The sequence below is a fragment of the Acomys minous genome (assembly GCF_964271855.1).
Source record: "Acomys minous genome assembly, chromosome: 5".
Classification (NCBI taxonomy): domain Eukaryota; kingdom Metazoa; phylum Chordata; class Mammalia; order Rodentia; family Muridae; genus Acomys; species Acomys minous.
In genome coordinates, this window is record NC_140494.1 from 20,726,822 (window position 1) to 20,748,162 (window position 21,341).

The 21,341-nt window shown below is 34.7% G+C and overlaps 1 protein-coding gene across 3 annotated transcripts in view; it reads right to left on the reverse strand.

Annotated features, from left to right (window-relative positions):
- The window catches only part of DNAJC1 (DnaJ heat shock protein family (Hsp40) member C1), a 178,533-nt gene that overhangs the window by 82,444 nt on the left and 74,748 nt on the right, over positions 1-21,341 (reverse strand). For all 3 annotated transcript variants that reach the window (XR_014779388.1, XR_014779389.1, XM_084782463.1), the window contains exons 2-7: positions 20,106-20,207; positions 19,561-19,607; positions 12,681-12,846; positions 11,768-11,865; positions 10,619-10,712; positions 1,647-1,737 (exon numbers count right to left, since the gene is read on the reverse strand). Coding sequence is in view for 1 of the 3 variants with exons in the window: in XM_084782463.1 (XP_084638589.1) it covers positions 1,647-1,737; positions 10,619-10,712; positions 11,768-11,865; positions 12,681-12,846; positions 19,561-19,607; positions 20,106-20,207 (598 nt within the window). In the remaining 2 variants the exon portion in view is untranslated. The remainder of the gene's footprint in view (positions 1-1,646; positions 1,738-10,618; positions 10,713-11,767; positions 11,866-12,680; positions 12,847-19,560; positions 19,608-20,105; positions 20,208-21,341) is intronic.

Sequence of the window (21,341 nt, forward strand, 5' to 3'; positions counted from 1 at the left end):
GTTTTTTTTTTTTATGTTCTTAATCTGCTATTATTAGACAATTCTAATGCATACTCCAAATTTTACCAGTAAGTTCATTCGTTATAAAAGTCAGATTAAAATGCCAGACTAAGAAAGTAGTGAAATGTATGTAGTAAAACTCTTTCTGCCTTAACAGGTAACTTTGGAGTTACTTTTAAGATTTTCCCTATTTTCTTATTAGTTCATTTTCCTTCTGATTCACTTAAAGGACTTAAAAATGTTAATGTACATTCTTTAAAAGTAATAATTTCATGAAAATTGCATCTAGAGTTCCATTTGCCTACTTTTACTGCCCAACACACATTTAGCAGCCTTCATATACACTCCTCTATCATCTTGGTGCTTCCCCTCATTTTGTGGTTGTTAGAACGTTTGGAGTTGAATAACACTCTCCTTGAGACAAGGTACTGTGTGGACAGACACGCAGCTGGCATGCACGGTTTGTGTAGACTGCATACAGCTGTCTATTCACCTCACCATTTACTATGTGCCATGACACAGTTCACTGTTGCAGATACAGTGAAAAAGAATCATTCATTTCCTGTTCTAAAGCTGCTCAGACACATGGAGAATTGTGACAGACAAAAGAACTGTCCCTAAAAATAACTGTCTTGAAGATGTAACAGTGAACAAAATAAAGTTCTAACATTCATAGAGCTTATATCTAATGGGAGAAACTAGATACAAAAAGTTAATACGCATTTGCTGAGCAGTAGTAAATGCTGTGAGTAAAATAACATGTAGACATTTTGTGGTTGTTAGAAAGTGTTGGGAAGGTTTATATAAAGCCAAATCAATGAAAGGACTGATGCTTAAAGAGTGTCATCTTTGATAGTATGTTTAGCTTTTTCTAAAACTCACCAAGAAATGTCTCTGTGTTCCATGGAACATTTCTGTCTTTTCTTTAAAAAGATTTTAAAAGACTTGCTTATTTTTATTATATATATATATACACACATACACACATACATACATACATATATATATATATACACATTTTTTTCTTCTTCTTGCATGTATAGCTGTGTACAACTTGTATGCATGGTGCCCATGGAGGCCAGAACAGGGCATCAGATCCCCTGGAATAGGAGTTACAGGTAGCTGTGAATGGCAAGTAGTACTTAGAATAGCACCTAGGTACTTGGTCAGACCAGCCAGTGCTCTTAACCTCTGAGCCATTTCTCCAGCTCTGCTTTTATTGCCCTGAGGTAGGATCTTGCTTTCATGTAGTCCATGGCCTTCTGACTCAGCGTTCAAGGTGCTAGGTTACAGGAGTCCCCATTCCTGATTTCTTTTCAATATACTGAAAATTTATTCAAGGTTGTTTGTATTTCATAACAATATTACAAAAGAAACAAAGGCTTTCAAAACAGAAACTAGGTTGTTGTTGTTTTTTCAGGTTTATCCACTGCTATAGTCCCACACTTGAAGAGTTGTATGACCCCACGTTGGTTCATCTCTCTTGACACTGGGCTTTGGCTCAGTAACAGTATTTCCCATATAAATTACCTTAAGTACAAGTGTCTCTGTTAGAAATGGCAAAGAAAACTCCACTAGTGTTAAAGGAAAATTTGAATTTAATTTTATATGACAGTTAATAAAGTAAAGCAATACTTAGAACTCACTTTGAAGTGCTTCAATTTCAATTCTAGCCAGTGCATCTTCTTTTTCCTTCAATTTTGTCTCCTTGTATTTTGCATAAAACTGCCCAGCATCCTTAAAAGACAAGTTACAAGTAAATTAACATAAAAGTAATTTTGCTTTGACAGTATACTCCCTGTAATTTCCTTTTAGAACAATGCACTCATTTTCCACATATGCTTTCCTCTGTTTTCCAATGACATGATGAACAAAAGAAACTGAACAAACACTTCTCTATAACGTTTCTTTGTTGGAGAACTAAGTCCAAAAACTGCATGGGTATAAGTTTAAGTCAATTTTTCACTTATGGAAAGAAGGGTTTCCCTGTCAATTCTCTTCTAATATGTGATGTCTCCCAATTGCACAGGCAGTAGAAAAGCTTACTGACTGAACCAAGTATCTGGTGTAGGAATTACATTACTGTGACTAATGAAGTATTAGTGCCATTTTTGTGTTATTACCTCAGCTCCAGATCTTCTGCATTATGTAGGATGAAACAATTTAGCTCTGCATGAAAGCTGCCACTCTTCCTTCCTATGACTTTCAGGGAAGAGTGTAACATAGTTGACATGGGAAACTGAAGACACATGCTACATAGACACTCCATTGTAAACATCCAGTGACTAAAGTCTCAATGAGTGACACATAGGTGTCTTCAACAAGGAACCAAAAGAAAAGACTAGGCATCACATTAATGACAGAGATGAAAATTAACCTGTTGGCACTCTAGGCATGTGACAACCGTAGCAATACGAAGTAGCAAAGCAGATCTTCCCATATTCCTTGATGTAAGTCTCAACACATTTCAGAAGTACCAGGCCACACTGTGTTTCCACACCTGCTTTTGCTTCCCTCAAGTTGGACTATTTTGCTCCCTGACATTATCTTGACAAACTCTTTTTCATATTGCAAAGCCTGTTCAAAAACCATTGCCTTCACTTTCTCCAGCAGAACAAGTCTCTGTACTTAAACGCTCATATGTGTGTACCATGTCAGAGTCAGCTAGAAGATGGGACAGTGGCGGCAGAACCAAGATTTGGCAGAGAGCAAGTACTTTGTAAGTGTTTACTACACTGAACCAAACTGAAATACATGTGAAACCTTATCAAGAAGGAAGTGAAAGGCATGATCTGACTGTTAAAGAGTATGGAAAGAAGTAGGTATCAAGGATAAGTTTAAGGCAATATTTCTTTTTTAAAAAAATTTTTTAATTAATTTATTCTTGTTACATCTCAATGGTTATCCCCTCCCTTGTATCCTCCCATTCTTCCCTCCCTCCCATTTTTCCCTACTCCCCTCCCCTATGACTGTGACTGAGGGGGACCTCCTCCCCCTTTATATGCTCATAGGGTATCAAGTCTCTTCTTGGTAGCCTGCTATCCTTCCTCTGAGTGCCACCAGGTCTCCCCATCCAGGGGACGTGTCAAATATGAGGCAGCAGAGCATGTGTGAAAGTCATACCCCACTCTCCACTGAACTGTGGAGAATGTCCTGACCATTGGCTAGATCTGGGTAGGGGTTTGAAGTTTACAACCTGCATTGTCCTTGGCTGGTGCCATAGTTTAAGGTAATATTTCTATATCATAAGATACCTAGAGAAGATGAATCACAGATATATGTGATCATGTCTATAGAAAACAAACTACTACCTAGATCAGACGTAAACACATGAATACTGCCACCTCATTTCACTCATGATTATAAGCAAGGCAATGGTATCTCATGGGGTCTGTTTCTTGGGATTATCCTGGAATGCTTCCACCAGATAATGAATTAGGGAAATTATATAGAGTTTTCCTAAAACATCTGAATAAATACATAGTGAAGATTTTTCTTTTTATTCTTTTAATTGACATTCACATTCCTATTTTCCACTACAAGCATTCCTGTAAGTTGTGGGTCAGATACCCAGCTGTATAATCAGAAGACCACAGATAGTAGTTCACTCAATTTACTCATCCTCCAATACTGATATGTGCACATATTATACCTACATTTCCTCAGGGTTTGGGGCTAAGGTTTTATGGTCCCTTATATTTTCAGCCTCCCCCCCCCCCACCAAAAACTTTCTCAACTCTAAAAGAGTACTACGTTATAGTGAGTCATATCAGCTATTTATACCTTGGTGTGAATGAATGAATGAGCTTATTAGCTTCTTTCCACAGAGTAGGTTTTAATAGTAGGGAAGAATAAAAGGCCAGGAAGGCATTGGCTCCTGAGGGGAGTAGAAAATGCAGCACCATGCAAAAAAGGGCACAGATTAGTTATTTATGAGGTGAAAGAATATAGACTGAAATATACCACCAGAGTACATAGTACAATGAGACATAGTGTTTAAGAGGACAGATGTGATTTTGAGACAAGCAGGCCTTGAGCTCATGAGTCTCCTGCTTTAGCTTTTGAGTTCTGGGATTACAGGCACACGTCAAGAAGAGAGATCAGATTTTGGAGTTCACCTATCTTGAGTTAGATATCAACTCTTCTATTTTACTGGTTAGGAGATATTCAGCAAATTGTTTCTCTATAGGTCAGTTTTCTGATCTATAAATGAGGATAATAAGTGTCTAACTCAAAGGACTGTTATGAAGACTGAACACTTTACTATTTATTTAAGAGACACTTAGGAGTCATATGCATAGTTGGGTCTTTTGTATACTATGGCTTCTTAATCATTTGGCACCACTCTATTTTCCATTACAAAGTAAGGCTGAGTGTTTATGCTTCACACTTCCCCAAAATGCCTCCTGTCAAATATTGATTCTTCTTGCTTTTCTTACTTCTTGTCTGCACACTCCTTCACTCAATGAAAAGACCTGTTACTGGGCAGAATCAGCCTCTTCCCTAGAAGCTGTGTCAATGATAAACATTTCTCCACTAAGGTTTCCTCATCCTGCTAGAGCACATAATTTTACCAAGAGTCTGCTCTGATATAGTTATATTAGCTCGAGAGTTGTAAAGTATCAAGCACCTAACCCTACTATCTAGCTAACTCTGGGTTGTTTTACAAATTCCCTATTTCATTGCCTGTTTGTCCAAGGCAAAGAAATCTTATCTTCCATATGGTCATGTGTTAGCATTTACTTAAATGTTCCTGATGCTTTATTAAAACTTACTTGTACTTTTAAGTTGCAGTTACAATTTGCCTTTTACAAGAAACATACTTCCCTGACAAACCTACCACTTCAGATAGTTCTACTGCAACTAAATAATTCTGCTGTTTCTACTATCCTTATGCATAGTACAGTGTAGCATACACTACAATCTGAGCTGGGCATGGTGGCATACTCCTTTATTCCCAGCACTCTGGGAAGCAGACAGAGGTGGATCTCTGTGAGTTTGAGAACAGACCAGTCTACAGAGTAAGTTGAGGGCAGCCAGGGCTACACAGAGAACATTCTACTTAGAAAAAACAAATAAACAAACAAAAATCATAAAAAGATACATTACAATCAAGAACATTCTAAAAGGAGAATTACCATATGGTGCAGCAGCTTGAAATTCTGTTTTACACAGGACAAGAGATGAGAAGGTTAGGGATAATCTACCACAAGCAATTTTAAGAGCCATCAAAGGAAGAGTACTGTGAATATTGTATAAAGTTCAAAAAATGGAAACTTCAATTTCAAATAAATATATGAAAATATTTTTAATCATAAAAATTAGCTTAAAAATAAACTGATTCTGTATGTAGTATTCAAGAAGAGAGTGTGGTATTCTTTAATATATATTTTAAAGAGATCTAAGCATTCAAAAGGGTTTGAAAAATATGTCATTATCTAGACATGGAGCTTATGCTTTCATTTGCTTATGTAATCTTAATATTAAAAAGGGTTGCCTACAAGTTTTAAAGTATATCTTAGAGTTATGAAATAAGCAGCCACAACCCTTGGAGAATCTTTATTTAAGTCTGGGTAGAAGGGCAACCCCTCTGTTTCCAGCACACTGAAGAGGCTGCTGCCTTCCCCAGGCAGCGCTTTGGTTGCATGCATTCTAAGAGGAGTCTCCACAAGCAGCAGAGGGGGCAGTAATGAAGGGCCCTGGATCTAAGAGAAAGAAGCAGCTCCAAGCTGTCCACAGTTATGGTCCAGGGAAGAAGCTTCTAAGAAGGGAGGGCATTTGCACAGAGCGTTCTGCGAAGCCTCACAGTGTTCTATGTTTTAGGCAACTGTTAAAGCAGCTACTGTAATGCAGTGAAGACTCTCATCTCTACTGAGCTACCATGTTCATGCAGTCCATGAGTCCTGATGGTGGCGAAGGATGCACACACTGGAGCCTTCTTATGATAACTAACATTTAATTAAGGACTAGACTTTAATGTAATAATTTTACAACTTTAGGAAATGTATATCTAAATAAATTTTGCATATTACTAAGAAATGTTATGTATCAGGTAGTAAGCTACTAAAATGACGAGTTCCCAGAAAATCAAGCCATCAAGTAAATTGTGGGTATTTAAGATCTGTCTTACTTCAGAAAAATGTGAAGAATATGGCTATAAGATATAAATTGATGGCCAACTGTAGTTATGTGGCACTTCCTGAAAATAGAAGGTCCTAACAATTAAACTGTTATAAATTCAAACATATCCAACACCAACACACATAACGATTAAAATAAACTAGGTTATAAAGCTAAAGTTGAAAACAGATATAGCACTGATTATATGTTATCAACTTCTGCTACTTTCTTGAAAATAGAACTTGATCAAATAAAAAACATCCCATGGCCAGAGGCATAGCTCAGAGATAAAATGCAATGTGTGAAGCCCTGGTTTCAAGCCACAGAACCATACACACATGAGTGTATGCATGTATGTAATCTCCAGAAAGGCATTGTGTGTGTGTGTGTGTGTGTGTGTGTGTGTGTGTGTGTGTGTGTGTGTGTGTGTATTGTCCATAAAGGCATTATGAACATTAGTATATTTTGTGGAAGTTTTATGTTGACTACAATGAGGACAAAAGCTCAGTTGGTCAGACTATTACAGAGCATGTACTCTGCTCAAAACCATCATTAAAACAATGGACAAAGGTGTGAAAGTTGAACAGGGCTATATGTTTAATGTTACAGTAAAATTACAGCATCAATGTATAAAAGCTCTCTTTTGATATAATCCAAGTTCCTTCTAGTTCAGATTCCATGTCCTTTGCAGATCATTTTACTGGGATTTTTACTTTTTAAACACACTTTGTCATCTTCTCCAATTTTCTCATGAAGTTACACATTATAGTTCTTCCTTGTCAATCATCTTTATCCTGTTTGAATATTCTTTTCAGATTTGTCATGTAAGATTCATCTGTTACAAAATAACTTGCTAAATAGATATGCCTAAATCTACAGATTGGGAATATGGTTTTTGGTGGCAATATGATATCCTCTTTTTAAAAGAGTGGTTGAATCTTTTTCTCAGCCTTAATACAGTATTGTTTTGTGGGAAGTTCTATATCTATGGAATTGTCTTTGTAAACCTACTACAAAGTGGCCACTACTATGTTAAGGGTTCATTCATCTTCCATGATTCAGTTTAAGTGGTCCCTCTTGACATCTTTGCACAACTGCAGGTGTCACTGGATTCTACATATTTGAAGCCTATTGATCTGGAACCTGTACTAATGTGCTGTAAGTGGCAAGTCCTAGAAGGCATATTCCTTTCCGGTACCCCCGTCATGCCTCATTTTTATGTGTTTATATATTTTTGTTCAATTGGATGATTTAATTTTGATCAAGTAACCAAAATAAAACTTACTATCAACATTTTTTGGATTTGGGGGGTAAGAGAAAGAGAAGAATTTAGACAAACTACGAAGGCAATATAATATATCTCCTTAGGAATCTCTGATGCTAAACAATAAGAAAAAAACTGATATATATAAAATCAGCCACATCTGGTATTACATATACGATTCAAAAATATTGTGTAAGAATGATAAAATATGAGTAAGCTATGAGCACCGTTTCTATAAAAACAAGTTTAATGCTTTGGAATGTTCACTATGAGAGAGGCTGCATGTGGACGTGAAAGATAGAGGGAAATCACAAGAATCTCTACAGAGTGCACACTTACCCTCCTTCACAAGAATCTCTACGGAGTGCACACTTACCCGCCTTCACAAGAATCTCTATGGAGTGCACACCTACCCTCCTTCACAAGAATCTCTATGGAGTGCACACCTACCCTCCTTCACAAGAATCTCTATGGAGTGCACACCTACCCTCCTTCACAAGAATCTCTATGGAGTGCACACTTACTCTCCTTCACAAGAATCTCTATGGAGTGCACACCTACCCTCCTTCACAAGAATCTCTATGGAGTGCACACTTACCCTCCTTCACAAGAATCTCTATGGAGTGCACACTTACTCTCCTTCACAAGAATCTCTATGGAGTGCACACTTACTCTCCTTCACAAGAATCTCTATGGAGTGCACACTTACTCTCCTTCACAAGAATCTCTATGGAGTGCACACTTACTCTCCTTCACAAGAATCTCTATGGAGTGCACACCTACCCTCCTTCACAAGAATCTCTATGGAGTGCACACTTACTCTCCTTCACAAGAATCTCTATGGAGTGCACACTTACTCTCCTTCACAAGAATCTCTATGGAGTGCACACCTACCCTCCTTCACAAGAATCTCTATGGAGTGCACACTTACTCTCCTCCACAAGAATCTCTATGGAGTGCACACCTACCCTCCTTCACAAAAATCTCTCTGGAGTGCACACTTACCCTCCTTCACAAAAATCTCTATGGAGTGCACACTTACCCTCCTTCACAAGAATCTCTATGGAGTGCACACCTACCCTCCTTCACAAAAATCTCTCTGGAGTGCACACTTACCCTCCTTCACAAGAATCTCTATGGAGTGCACACTTACTCTCCTTCACAAGAATCTCTATGGAGTGCACACCTACCCTCCTTCACAAGAATCTCTATGGAGTGCACACCTACCCTCCTTCACAAGAATCTCTATGGAGTGTACACCTACCCTCCTCCACAAGGATCCAGCTTTCAGCTCTTCTTTAAAAAGATCAAGATAAAAATCCACCAAGAAAAGCATAATTACAGGTATGGTTTATATAAGAAAGAGGACAATGACCACTGATGAGTTAGTTCCTATGTTAATGTTAAATACTGAATCTATATTATTGAGTAGTGAGCAAGTATAAAGAACATGCCTTCAAAAATTGAGATTGTTTGTGTATGTAATTTTTATATGTAAGTTGTTAGTATGTTTTCTTCTGAGTACTATGCCAATTATTGGTCTGGGCTTCTTAGAGTTAAAATGGCTATTTCTGAATTCAACAAGTACCTTATTTAAGAACATCTCATAGAGGTATCCCAGTATAGTCAATAGGCATGTGTAATAAACACTATTCAATATTATGGATGAAAAACCAAATCAAAGGTCACAACAGATAGAAAAAGAAGTCAGACCATGACATAATTCTAAAAGTAACTATTCAGCACTGCTTTATGACATCTTTCATAAGCTAACATTTTCTTCTTTCCAAAAAGAAAACTTGTGTCGTGGCACATGTGTGGAGGTCACAGAACTACATGGAGTCGGTCTCTCCCCTCACTTTTACGTGAATCCAGGAAAGGAGCAGGTTACAGAGCTTTTACCAGATGAGTTGTCTCTGAGACCCTAATGTTTTCAGTATATTGCTAGTCAACACCAGAAAAACTAATTGTAAATTCCTAAAAAGAAAAATTAATACATCAAGTATTAGCGAAAGAAAGAAAGAAAGAAGGAAAGAAAGAAAATCACTTTACTTTCTTAGTATACTTATCAGTAAGAAATGCTTAGAGCAAAATGCAAAACATAGGCTTTTGCAAGTGTGGAAGGCTAACGCCTCAAGAAAAGCTGAAAGGCAAATAAACCAAACTCCAAGTTAAAACTCTAAAATTCAAACTGATCAAGAGTTAAAGATTGTAGAGTTTCTAGGGAGACAGAAAGGTTTTTGTTCATAAAACTTGATAATAATGCAAAACCACTGTTTAATATGTTACATGTAGATACCAGAAGCATATAATTTAAAGTAAATTGTAAATCTAAATCTCCGTATTTTACTTCTAGTTTGGCAAATTATGGTACCTGTTAATTAAAAATGTCAATTCAACAAAATACAAGTTATTTCACCATCACAGGTAGTTAAGACTGGTGTGCCTTGTGGCCCTCAGGATCACACCTCTCATCTGCACTCTAGACTGCGTACTGCAAAGACTCTCAAGTTGGTTTTTTTTTTTAAAACTATGTTTTTAATGTAAAACCTTGTCCTGAAAGATTTTTCTGTCACATGTTACACAGTTTGGTAAATAAAGTTTTCATCTCTTTTACTAACTGTTACTGACATAGTATAAAACTTTTGAATACTTTTCCAAATTTGAGGCTGAGTATAATAAATAAAATTAGTAAAGGGAAAATTTCATAAAGTATGAGTACTGTGCTAAATGTGAAGAAAAAAGTAAAATCTCCATATATGTCCTCCATATTGTTTCATCAGAGATAAGCTCAAACAAAAATTCTAATTATTGGTAGGGAAAAAAAAATGTTTCCACTCTCCTTGAAGTTGCAAATAAAATGGCAAGTAATATGTATTTTTGTGTAAATGTTCCCATAAAGATCTTCTTTTTAATATATTTAAACGCTATGAAAATAATGGACAAGTTAATTAAACCTTGTTCCTTTTTACTAGTTAAGCCTTTAACTCCTATTGTTTTTATAAAATTTCTTTTTCCACTGACTTGGAATTCAATATGCAAAATAAGAGATACTTATAGGAATAAGTGTCTACATGATTCTTAGAACACTTCTAATTTAGGGTTAACTTATTCAGTCATTATTATGAAGCAGGTACTATATATCGGCATTCAAATAGCAGACATAGCTATAAATTATTTCATGAATAATTAAAAATGAAAGCATCTAACATTCTAAGAAGAAAGGCATTTTACCTGGATTAGATGAGGCAATGCTTTTAGTGTAAGGCAAAACCAAATTCCCAGTTTGCACGGAAGCAAATCATGCCATTGCGGTTTTATTAGCAATCTAAAAGGAGGGAGAAACCCAAGTAACAAATCAGAAAAATAGACAAAGTTGAGAATATTTGCATATTTTTAGCAATTATGAAATGTTTTATGAATATCAATTTAAATTAAGCAATGAAGAACATTTTCAATAACATATTTACATTTGACAGTGTGCTTTGAAATGCAGAGGTTACAAATATATTTTCTAACCTATAGAATTTTGGGGAAAGAGGTCTCTAATCATGTAATAAAAATTAAAAAAAATAATTAAAGGGGAGGGGCTGGAGGAGAATTTGCTCAAAATACATTATATGCATGTACGAAATTCTGAATGAAGAAATACAAAAATCCCCTAACCCCTTCCCATTTAACCCTGGGCTTTCATCATTTCTACAAAAATGATTTTTTTTGTTTTTGTTTTTGTTTCTTTTTGTTGTTGCTATTGTTGTTGCTGTTGTTTTTCTAGACAAGGTTTCTCTGTGTAACCTTAGCTGACTTAGACTCACTTTATAGACCAGGCTGGCCTTGAACTCACAGAGATCCACTTGCCTCTGCCTTCCTGAGAGCCAGCTCAAAATGAATTCTTAAACCTTATGATTACTTCAGCTTATAACACTAGCCATCATCAAAGTGTTCACAAGTGCTGACAAGTAACTACCAAGATGGCAGAATAAACAAATAGAGGCATAAAAATTAATGATATCTGCAGTTTGCTAGAGCATTACTTATGTCATCAAAACAGAAGACAAGGAGAATGATTTTGCTTACCATTCACTTCCTCTCTATTTACTCTCAATTCTAAGCTAAGACAGATTATTCTAGTAGAATTTTATCTCTAAAGTTCAATAGAAAAATTTCAAACTACTAGACTTTGAGAGTTTAATATTTAGATATATAAGAATACTTTGTAAGAAGAGAATTTTTTTAAAGAATTTTCTTAAGCTTAGAATTTATCTTATAAATTATGGCACATCTGTTTCTATAAACTTAAGACAGATGTGACAGCATATCTGAAGTGAATACACACATGATGTAGAACCATGTTACATTACATACTGTTTTCTGCACTCCTACCTTTCATTCTTTTCAGAAGCACCAAGTTTTGCTGCATCCATACTCTTGCTTCCCGTCTTCTTCTTTTTTTCTCTCTTTTTTCTACCAAGCAGTTCGTCCTTACCGTGGAAAGAAAGACAGTGACTGATTGTCTTTAAGGTATATACTTCACATGCTATCAAGATTCTTTCGTAAAAAGAAAACACTAGAAGAACATTTATGCAAATGTATGTAGGGTCCAATATGATCGAGTAAAATCATCAATCTTTCACAATAACCGTTGCCATGGTATTTGACCTTACAGACACATGAAATTCAGCCTTGTCAGTCATGTGCATCTCCATAGCAATCAAAATTTCTAAGAAGAGAAAGCATTCAACTTATTTTCTATTATTCATGCACAATGGAGCTACTTTAAAAAGAATAAATAAGTAAATGATAATCCATGAATGTTTATAAATGTTTGATCATTTATAGCATATAAACAAAAATCCATAGCAGAACAAACTATATAGCATATTATTAGTGAGAAAGTGTAATAAATCCTTTAACAAACTGATCCATGAAGTTATAAAATATACACTTTAAATTTTGTTGTTGTTGCTGCTGTTTTAACTAAACACATTATACAAGAAGCCCATGACAAAAATTTCTCGGGCAATTACATTTAAAAATTCTACTTGTTAGGATATGGCTCTACTTTACAAAGTTTTATTATGACTTAAATACTATATTTTTTTAAAGAAGGATTTTTTTTAAATCATGTGTTTTCCTTGGCATAAAAATAAATCAAGCACTAACTAGTGACAGCACAACTATTAGAATATGGAGAACATGTAGAAAAATAGAAATTTCTATCACTTGAGAAATAAACGTCTGGAATTCTATATAAAATAAGGGAGACTAGGCCCGTTGATTTATCACCAATACTTACCAGTTGCTTTTCCAGGTAGATTGACCAAACCACAGCATAATGACCCACGGTGAGAATAATGAACAAGAGTAATGCCAGCTCAGCATTGCTCATTTTTCTCACTCGCCTGTAGTAGAATACAGGCTGTCGCCAATCTGGAAGTCCATTGATCAGAATATCATCATACCTGTGGTCGCAAATAGAACAGTTTTTCATGGAGAGTTTAAGATAAAGCAAAACCAAAGCAACGCTAAAGAAAAACTTCATTTGCACCTATATTTAAAAAGAGTAAAATTTCTCTCAGAGACATAACATCTATGTAATTTATTAGCATCGGAGTACATATTAAGTCAAAGCATGATTATGTAGCTTCAGTAAGGCCTAAAGGAGCAATACCCTAGACACAGACCTCACCGTTTACAGCACCCAGTCCTGGTCTGACATGCTATATCTGTCTGCACTGTCTGTGGAAAATTCTCTACCACAGAGTCAGCAACAAAACACAGGCTCTCATGAAGGAAAAAAATAAAATAAAATCAGAGCTATTTGAATTATATATTATTTGAATGAATTAAACATTAATTGAATCAAACTTAGGATACATTTTTCTGCTCCACACTTTTATTTTTACCCTCATGATAACAGCAGTTGAATGTTGAAATATCTATATACATTATTTTATTAAAGCTTCTTAATGACATAAATGAGTGCCTTAAGATTTTGCAGAGTTCATGTTCCTTTAAGAATTAAAAAAGATCTCAAATTAGAGAAGGACATGAAAACAACAAATGTATGTCAGAGCTCACAATAAAACTGCTTATTTATAAACACTTAAGTGGCAATTTCCTTATTTGCAGCTTGTGCTGGAAGGAAAGAACATCAATATATAACAGTTTTTCCTTATAGTAGATTTAAATCATCATTCTTGGTACAATGAGGACAAAAGAATTGTTTTAAAGTAAAATTTCAACTGAATTTAAATGTATGTCAGTTTTTAATATTTTTAAGGTTAAAAAGAGTAAAATTTATGATTGTGAAACTCAAAATGATCACACGCACTGTATGCACAATACATACAACCTGTTAATCTTCATTGAACACAAGTCATAAAATATTCTAATGACACTATTTCCAGAACTAAACCTCCACTGAAAGGCCTAATTTGGTGCAACACATTGACCAAAATATTTTAATTAAAAATATTCTGAGTTAGTTGCAGGCCTAGTTACAGGGATAGAAACAGGGGCTGTACTGTCAGGCAGCTCAGTAGAGCTCAGTAGCAGGGTTTTCTCAAGTCAACTGACCGATCTAGAAGCAAGAGTGCAGCTGCTAAACTGCTAGCCTCTACATGCAAATCAATTTAAATGGTGACAACTGCAGTAGCTACTTTGATAGTTATTAAATTGATACCTTGGGGATATGCTAAAAATATAAAGAGGGTTTATTATAAAAATTTTTTTCAGTAGAAAAATACTAGTTATTAATGTAAACTATAATTTATGAGCCAATCTTTAAAAATGTGACTTTCAAATCAACTTTAATTATTACCACTATTAGATCAGAATATCCAAGTAGTAAAAGAAAAGGATATTTACAAAAGCCAAGTTACAATATGTTTTTGTGGTGGCAAGCCCAGGCAAAATTTGACATTAAATATTCTCTTTTGTTCAGAAAGTTCCTTGAATACTGACTTCAAGATATAATGCATGACCTCCTAGAAAATTTCTGTCTTCAGAATTTTATGTTTAAATCTTTTATAAACTGGCTAAGTTAGACCCAAGCAAAAAGGTGTCAGTTAGTATGTCACAGGATCACAGCACTCAAATGAGGTTCAGTGAATATCAAGTCCCATATTTATTCTGAATCCGGTTCTACATCAGATTTCATGAGGAAAAATAAGGTAAATAAAAGAAATCATTATTTTCAGGAATATTTCCACTGAAATAACTTCTAAAAGGTATGGCTATTCAAAAAAAGTATTTAAAGATATAGAGTTGATTCTTGTTAGCATTTATAAAATATTAAACTTGTTTTGTATCTGAAATGAACTGGGAAAAAAATGAAGTTACATTCACAACTATCAAATATTTCCTCACTATCACTGGGGAAAGCTACTATTTTTCTATCATACTGATAAATTTAGTATATTTAGTATACAAGCAAATTCAAATGAATGGGACACGTGGAGCAGTGGATATTTACTTGGCTGTGCCAGCACTCTAAAGAATAGTGTCTAGGGATTAAGCAGATAGTCAATGCTGTATTGATTTTACCCTGGTGAACACTATGGCTCACACAACTGGCCATTTGAGGAAAGACAGCTTTTATTATAGCTCACTTTTAACAATGTATGTTGTTAAAAGATAAATTACTACCTTTCTGACGTGACAGTGAAAAGTCAAATATACTTCTTAAAATATACATAGAAGGACACCCATAAGTAATTTAGGAAAAAATGTGTTGACAACAATAAATTTACATCACTTTACTATGTGTTTCTATATTTAAATACATACTGCTTAAATGCTCTGTAACTGAGATGGATACAAGCTATTCTTAAGTCTGCATTTAAGCCAGATTAAGAATGTGTGAATGTATAAATATGTTACAAGTTAGACAGAAGCAAATCTCTCATAAAAATCACTAATACATACAAATAAAAACTGACATGGAATTATAAAGGCATCTTCTTGGAATTTAAAGCACTAATTGAGCAGTTCCACATATCTAACATATGGCCTAATGCACATTTGCTTCATTTTGTTTTCTTAAATACACATGATAAACATAAAATAACATTGCTCAATCATTAGTGAGTTCCACACTAGAACTACCAGCAGAAACATTTACATTAATTTAAAATAGCAACAAAATAGTAAAATAGAAACAAAATAAAAATCTGAGTGGTAAAACATGAATAAATAATTCTAGCATTTGTCAAAACTGAATTTCCTATCATACAGAATTAGAATTAAAAATTATAGTTTCTTAACGATAACAATTTCTACTTAGGTCAGATTTTAAGCCTTCAGTAAGAATCAGTTGTACAGAGATTATATAAACAAGAAACAACACTAAATTAAGTGATCTCGTGTGTGTATGTGTGTGTGTATTTGGCAAATCTATTGTGAGACACAGCATTTTATATAATGTATATGTGTCTAACAGCTTCAATTTAGGAATAGTCCTAAATTAGATTTCTTATTTGAGAATACGAAATTTGAACAGATCTGTAATGAAATTTACATAGCTTTGTAATTTATAAAAGTTTTAGTAGATTAAAGTTAATGCCATATTTTAAAGTTCATTTGTACATAAGATGATATTCTCTGGTAAAGTGTAAAATGTTTAAGGTTTACAAATGTAGCAATATGACTTGCATAATTAGATTAGTAGAAATACTAGTTTATCAAGTGTTGGGGCACACACCTTTAATCCCAGCACAGTAGGCAGAAAAATGAAGATCTCTGAGTTCAAGGCTAGCCCCAGCTACATACAGAACCTGTCTCAAAAAAAAAAAAAACAAAAACAAAAAACCAACCAAACAAACAAACAAAAACTAATTAAAATTTATAATAAACTTAAAACAAAAGTACACAGATTGATATTATCTAAGTATAATCTAATGCACAGGTAGTAAATAGTTTTCAAAAAAGTATGTAAAAATTTGGGGAACTTGTGAGGAAATTTGTGTTGGATCATAGGCTGCTAGTCTTTTTGTTGTTGTTGTTTGAGACAGGGTTTCAAGCTGCTAGACTTTCAAATGAGCAAATCTGTTATGGAGTTGGGGAAAGAATTCTGTGATATGATTCTCTACATTCACCAGGAAAATCTGTTAATTTCATGCTATAATCTATGCCTTTGAGGAATGGAAAACTTAAAAGTTTTCAAATGTTCTTCTGAATCTGCCTTAAAAAAAACAAAAAACTCCTGTCTGTACAAAGACTTTTATGCAATGTTCATAGCATCTTCAACACAAAGTATTAAAAGCCATAGGTCCAGCAAATGGAAAATGAATAAACAAAAATATTCACACAACAAAACAGTATTCAGTAATAAACAAGAATAAAGTATTAGAATGTAGTACGGCATGAATAAATTTTTAAAAATGTTATGCTAAGAGAAAGGAGCCAGATGCAAAGGACTAGACACTTCATGATTCTGTTACTATGAAATAAACAGAAAAGACAAATTGATTAACACACTGAACCGATTTATGACTGGCTAGGCCTGGAACTCAAGCAAGAATTGCCTCTAAATGGGCTTGTGATATGTGTTTTTCAGGATGAAAATGTCTGAAGACTGGGTTCTGAGGAGAGTATGCCCAACTCTGTACAGGTACTACTACTGTACATGTCACTGGATTATACACTTACAGCAGGCGATTTTCATGATATGCAATTTATACCTAAATGAGGCCATTAGAAAACAAAATGAAATATGTCAATGTCTAAAGAAAAAAATCTATTCCATTTGTTAACTTATTTATTGCATGCTATCCCCTTTCACACCTAACAATCCATCCAATTTCAACAGCACAATTACATGTCTGGAGAATAAACAGGAAACATTTCTATGATAACTTTCCAAATTGTTCATGCTTAGGTTATTATGTTAAAGCACTTTCTCAGTGAATATTTACAATAAAGAGCTGTGCCAACAAAGTGCATTTAGCGAGAATAGTAAGAAATGGAGTTTTAGAAGATGCAGCTGACTACTCTTTCCTTCTTAAGGAATTAGGAGTCTTACTGAAAAGATCTATAGACATGCCTTTCTGCTATATATCTAAATACTCACAGGTCACCTGGCCTCAGGCACAAGCTTTAGACCATTGATTCTCAGCTTGATTAGCTAAGACTTTTGCCTCAAGGAAAACCAGTTACCAAAGAGTTACTTGTCCCTCAAGGGATATAAATACTACAGATGTTTGTGTAACTGTCAGGTCCATTTTTTTTCCCTGCTAACACTAAAGTAAGTACAGAAAGAACTATTCCTAAAGAGATTCTGTCAGATGAGACTATGTTAAAACAGAAACAATGAATAGGTAAGAAGTGATTTGCTGTGAAAAGGCAGAAATTACTTTAGTAATTAAAAGAAGTTATCACAAAGTTTACTGACTACTTAGACAACAACCAGCAAAAAGACAAACTTTGATGGCAAAGATGTTGGCAGAATAAAGCAAGCCATCTTTACAACACATTCTTGATGTGTGAAACAAAACTAGATGTTCACTAAAGGAAATCTACTAGAATAAACGTACAGAGTTAACCAAAGTTCCTTTCCACAGGATAGATTACCTAAACTAGAGGAATGCCTAGACCAATGCCAGTCAGTCCTTGTCGTAAAGCAAAGAGCTTCAAGACAGTGTTTGAATCCTGTACTTTACAACCTAACCTACTGGAGGATTCAAATTAAACAGTTAAGGTAAGAACCAAGAAGGGCAGCTAACATTTTAGAACACAAAATTATTCCAGGCCATATATCTGAAGAAAACTTCAGTTGTCAATGGTGTAATTCTGGGGTTTGTCTATAAGATTGTGTTAGCCACATAAACAAATCAGATATTTAGGTCTGCCTTAGCTTAAGTTTGAAGTGAGTTGTTTTGTTTAAAACACTGCCAAATTTTGATATTGTCGACATGGCTTTCACAATTACTGTCTCATCATATCAACCTGTTGGACTCCAGCCAGCATTGTTATTGTTTTTCTTTTTTCTAAAGACTAACAAGTTCAGAATAAAACACACAAAACAACCAGTCTATTTTACCTGCAATGATTTGTGTGTGTGTGTGTAACTTTTGTTTAAGTTGTATGTGTCTCAAAGAATAATTTAAAATGTGTTTCTTACTATGGGTCTCTGAAGACCTCACAATTGGATCTATACTCTAGACATCCTACAGCACAGGGAAGGCTTCTCTAAGTCACTGGCACTATAAGCCACTATGCAAGCATACATATTACTGCGCTTCTGAAAGGGGCAGAGAGGTCTGAGTGAAGGACCGCCTCTACTCTAAGGTTACAATCACTGTAGCAGACTTAGGAAAGAAAGCAAATCATGAAAGTCTAACAATATACACCTGGGCTGTCTGGGGGTGAAGAAGCATTAGGAAAGTATATTTAAGTGATTACTAAAATGATAATCTCAAACGCTTAAGAAGAGGTTGTGAGAGTAGAGTCCACTAGATACAGATAGGAACTATTTATGATATACTGTAAAGATACTGCATTTGGTTGAAATCAAGTCTACTGGTGTTTCCCAGGGCATAAAGACCCATGTTAAAAGTCCATCCGTCCTTCCTTCCTTCCTTCTTTCATTTTTGTTTTTTTGTTTTTTGTTTTTTTTTTTAAGACAGGATTTCTCTATGTAGTCCTCTCTTTCCTGGACTCACTTTGTAGACCAGGCTAGCCTGGGACTCAAAGAGATCCACCTGCCTCTGCCTCCCTAGTGCTAGGACTAAAGGTGTGCACCACTGCCACCATGCCAGGCTTGAAAATTCTTTTCTACTGAAGCAAAACTTGCTAACTTTGTATCTCATCATACTAGTCTGTAAGTAGTGAATCAGCCTAGGAAATGTGTTCAAAAGAAATGAGCTCTAGACTGTGAAATGGTGGATTTCTTTTTTGTTTTGTTGGTTTTTCGAGACAGGGTTTCTCTATGTAGCCTTGGCTGTCCTGGACTCACTTTGTAGACCAGGCTGGCCTCGAACTCACAGCGACCTGCCCGCCTCTGCCTCCCTAGTGCTGAGATTAAAAGCATGTGCCACCATGCCCAGCTAAAAAATACATTTCTTTGAAGAAACAAACAAACAAAACCTAACCTGAACAGGACATAATTATTTCCTTTTAAAAGCTGTAGCATGAAACTTGCCTGTCCAAGTGCAAAAACACAAATGAGCACTCACCTCTGCCTTCTCTCATCATCCTTTAAGACTTCATAAATGGCCACCAACTAAAACAGAAGCATTATTTTTAAATATACATATTTCAACTGTAAGAAATCATATAGAAGGATGAAAGCTCTAAAAAGTACATGAAGAAAACCCATGTGCCCATTTATGCAATAAATAGTAAAAATCCAATTATAAGTAACATTTTATGTTTTTGGAAGCATTTTAGTAGTTTAAAAACTGCTTGATATCAAAATAAAATTTTGTGAAAGGTATAAAAGTAATAGTTTACCTTAAAAATATCTAAGAGTAAGAGCATAATATAGACAAGAAAATTATGATAACCATGATCCTCCAATAACTAATAAACTCTAAATGACATAAAATGTTGGTCAAACAGTATTCCATGAAAAAAACCCACCAAACTTAAAGATTATACATTTAGACTAGTTTATGTTCAAATGAAAATATTCTACATTTAAGTTAATATTTTTAGCATAAACATATTAATACAACTATCCCTATATATTTACATATTAATAAAACTGCATTTTACTTACTTGTCTAAACTGAGTTTCTGCATTTTCATCTTTATTCTTGTCTGGATGTAAGGTTAAGGAAAGCTTACGATATGCTTTTCTGATGTCTGCAGCTGAAGCATCCTGGGTTGGAAGGGGGAGGAGGAAATACAAAGCGAACTTTGTCAGAAAGAGAAATTCCCAGAACCTTGTTAAGATCTGAGAAGACAGCCAAGCAAGTGCAGGACCCCAGGCAATGTAATTTGAGCAATCAGTCTAACAGCCACGCTATGCAGCTAGCCTGACCCACATGACTGAACAATTATTCAATCTAATTTGGCTCTCCTCTTAACTTTTCATTACCATACAGTCATTTAAAGAAGTCGGTATTTAGCAAAACTCTGCAAACACTTGCCTCCCTAAAATTAACCAATAAATCTTTTCCAATAATTAAAATATAAAAAAGAGACAAATTAAAAATTAATATATCTGTGTGACATCAAAGAACTTTATTATTTACTTGAGGATCCTAAAACCAGTTCTGAAGCCTAAGCTTATATGTATAGTTTCTTTATTGCTATTTATATTAAAGTTACCATCCAGGAACAATTTATAGAATCCCAATTTCACATGTCAAAAAAATATTGATGTGAAGGGAGATAAATTTAGATTTATTTTTAAAAAGTTATAATTACAAACAGTTTTGTACTTTAAAGGGCATTTCTACCATTCTACAGTCTGCATGGTCTGGTTTAAAGAAAAAAAAAACCTTGCCCATTATTCATGCATTACTAATACAGTTTAAAATACATACAAGGTCACAAGAGATTAGTGCTTCAGATTAGGTATATGTTAACATAATAGTAACCTTGTTGTGCAGATACAGTAAGACATTATTTACATGGCTAGAATAAATACACACCAAAGTTCAAAACTTCATTTCCACTATATTTAAAAACAGATTCTTGAGGCAGTGATAGTAAAATAGCTTATTACATTTTGTTTGATAGTTATTTGTCCAATTAAGTACTAAAACTATTTTACTAATAGGCTCAAACAACTGAAAACTCAAACCAATACATAAAAAATCTATACATAAGGGGCCAAATAGTTGTTAAAGAAAAAGATTTGGAGTAAAAAAGACAGACTACAATTAGCCTGTCAGAGCTTTCGTTTCTAAGACATTATTTTCACGGTCAGTGTTGCTTCAGGCTAGAAAGCTACCCTAGGTCTGAATACTTCCATGACTTATGGAGGGCCTAGAAGCTATAAAACTAA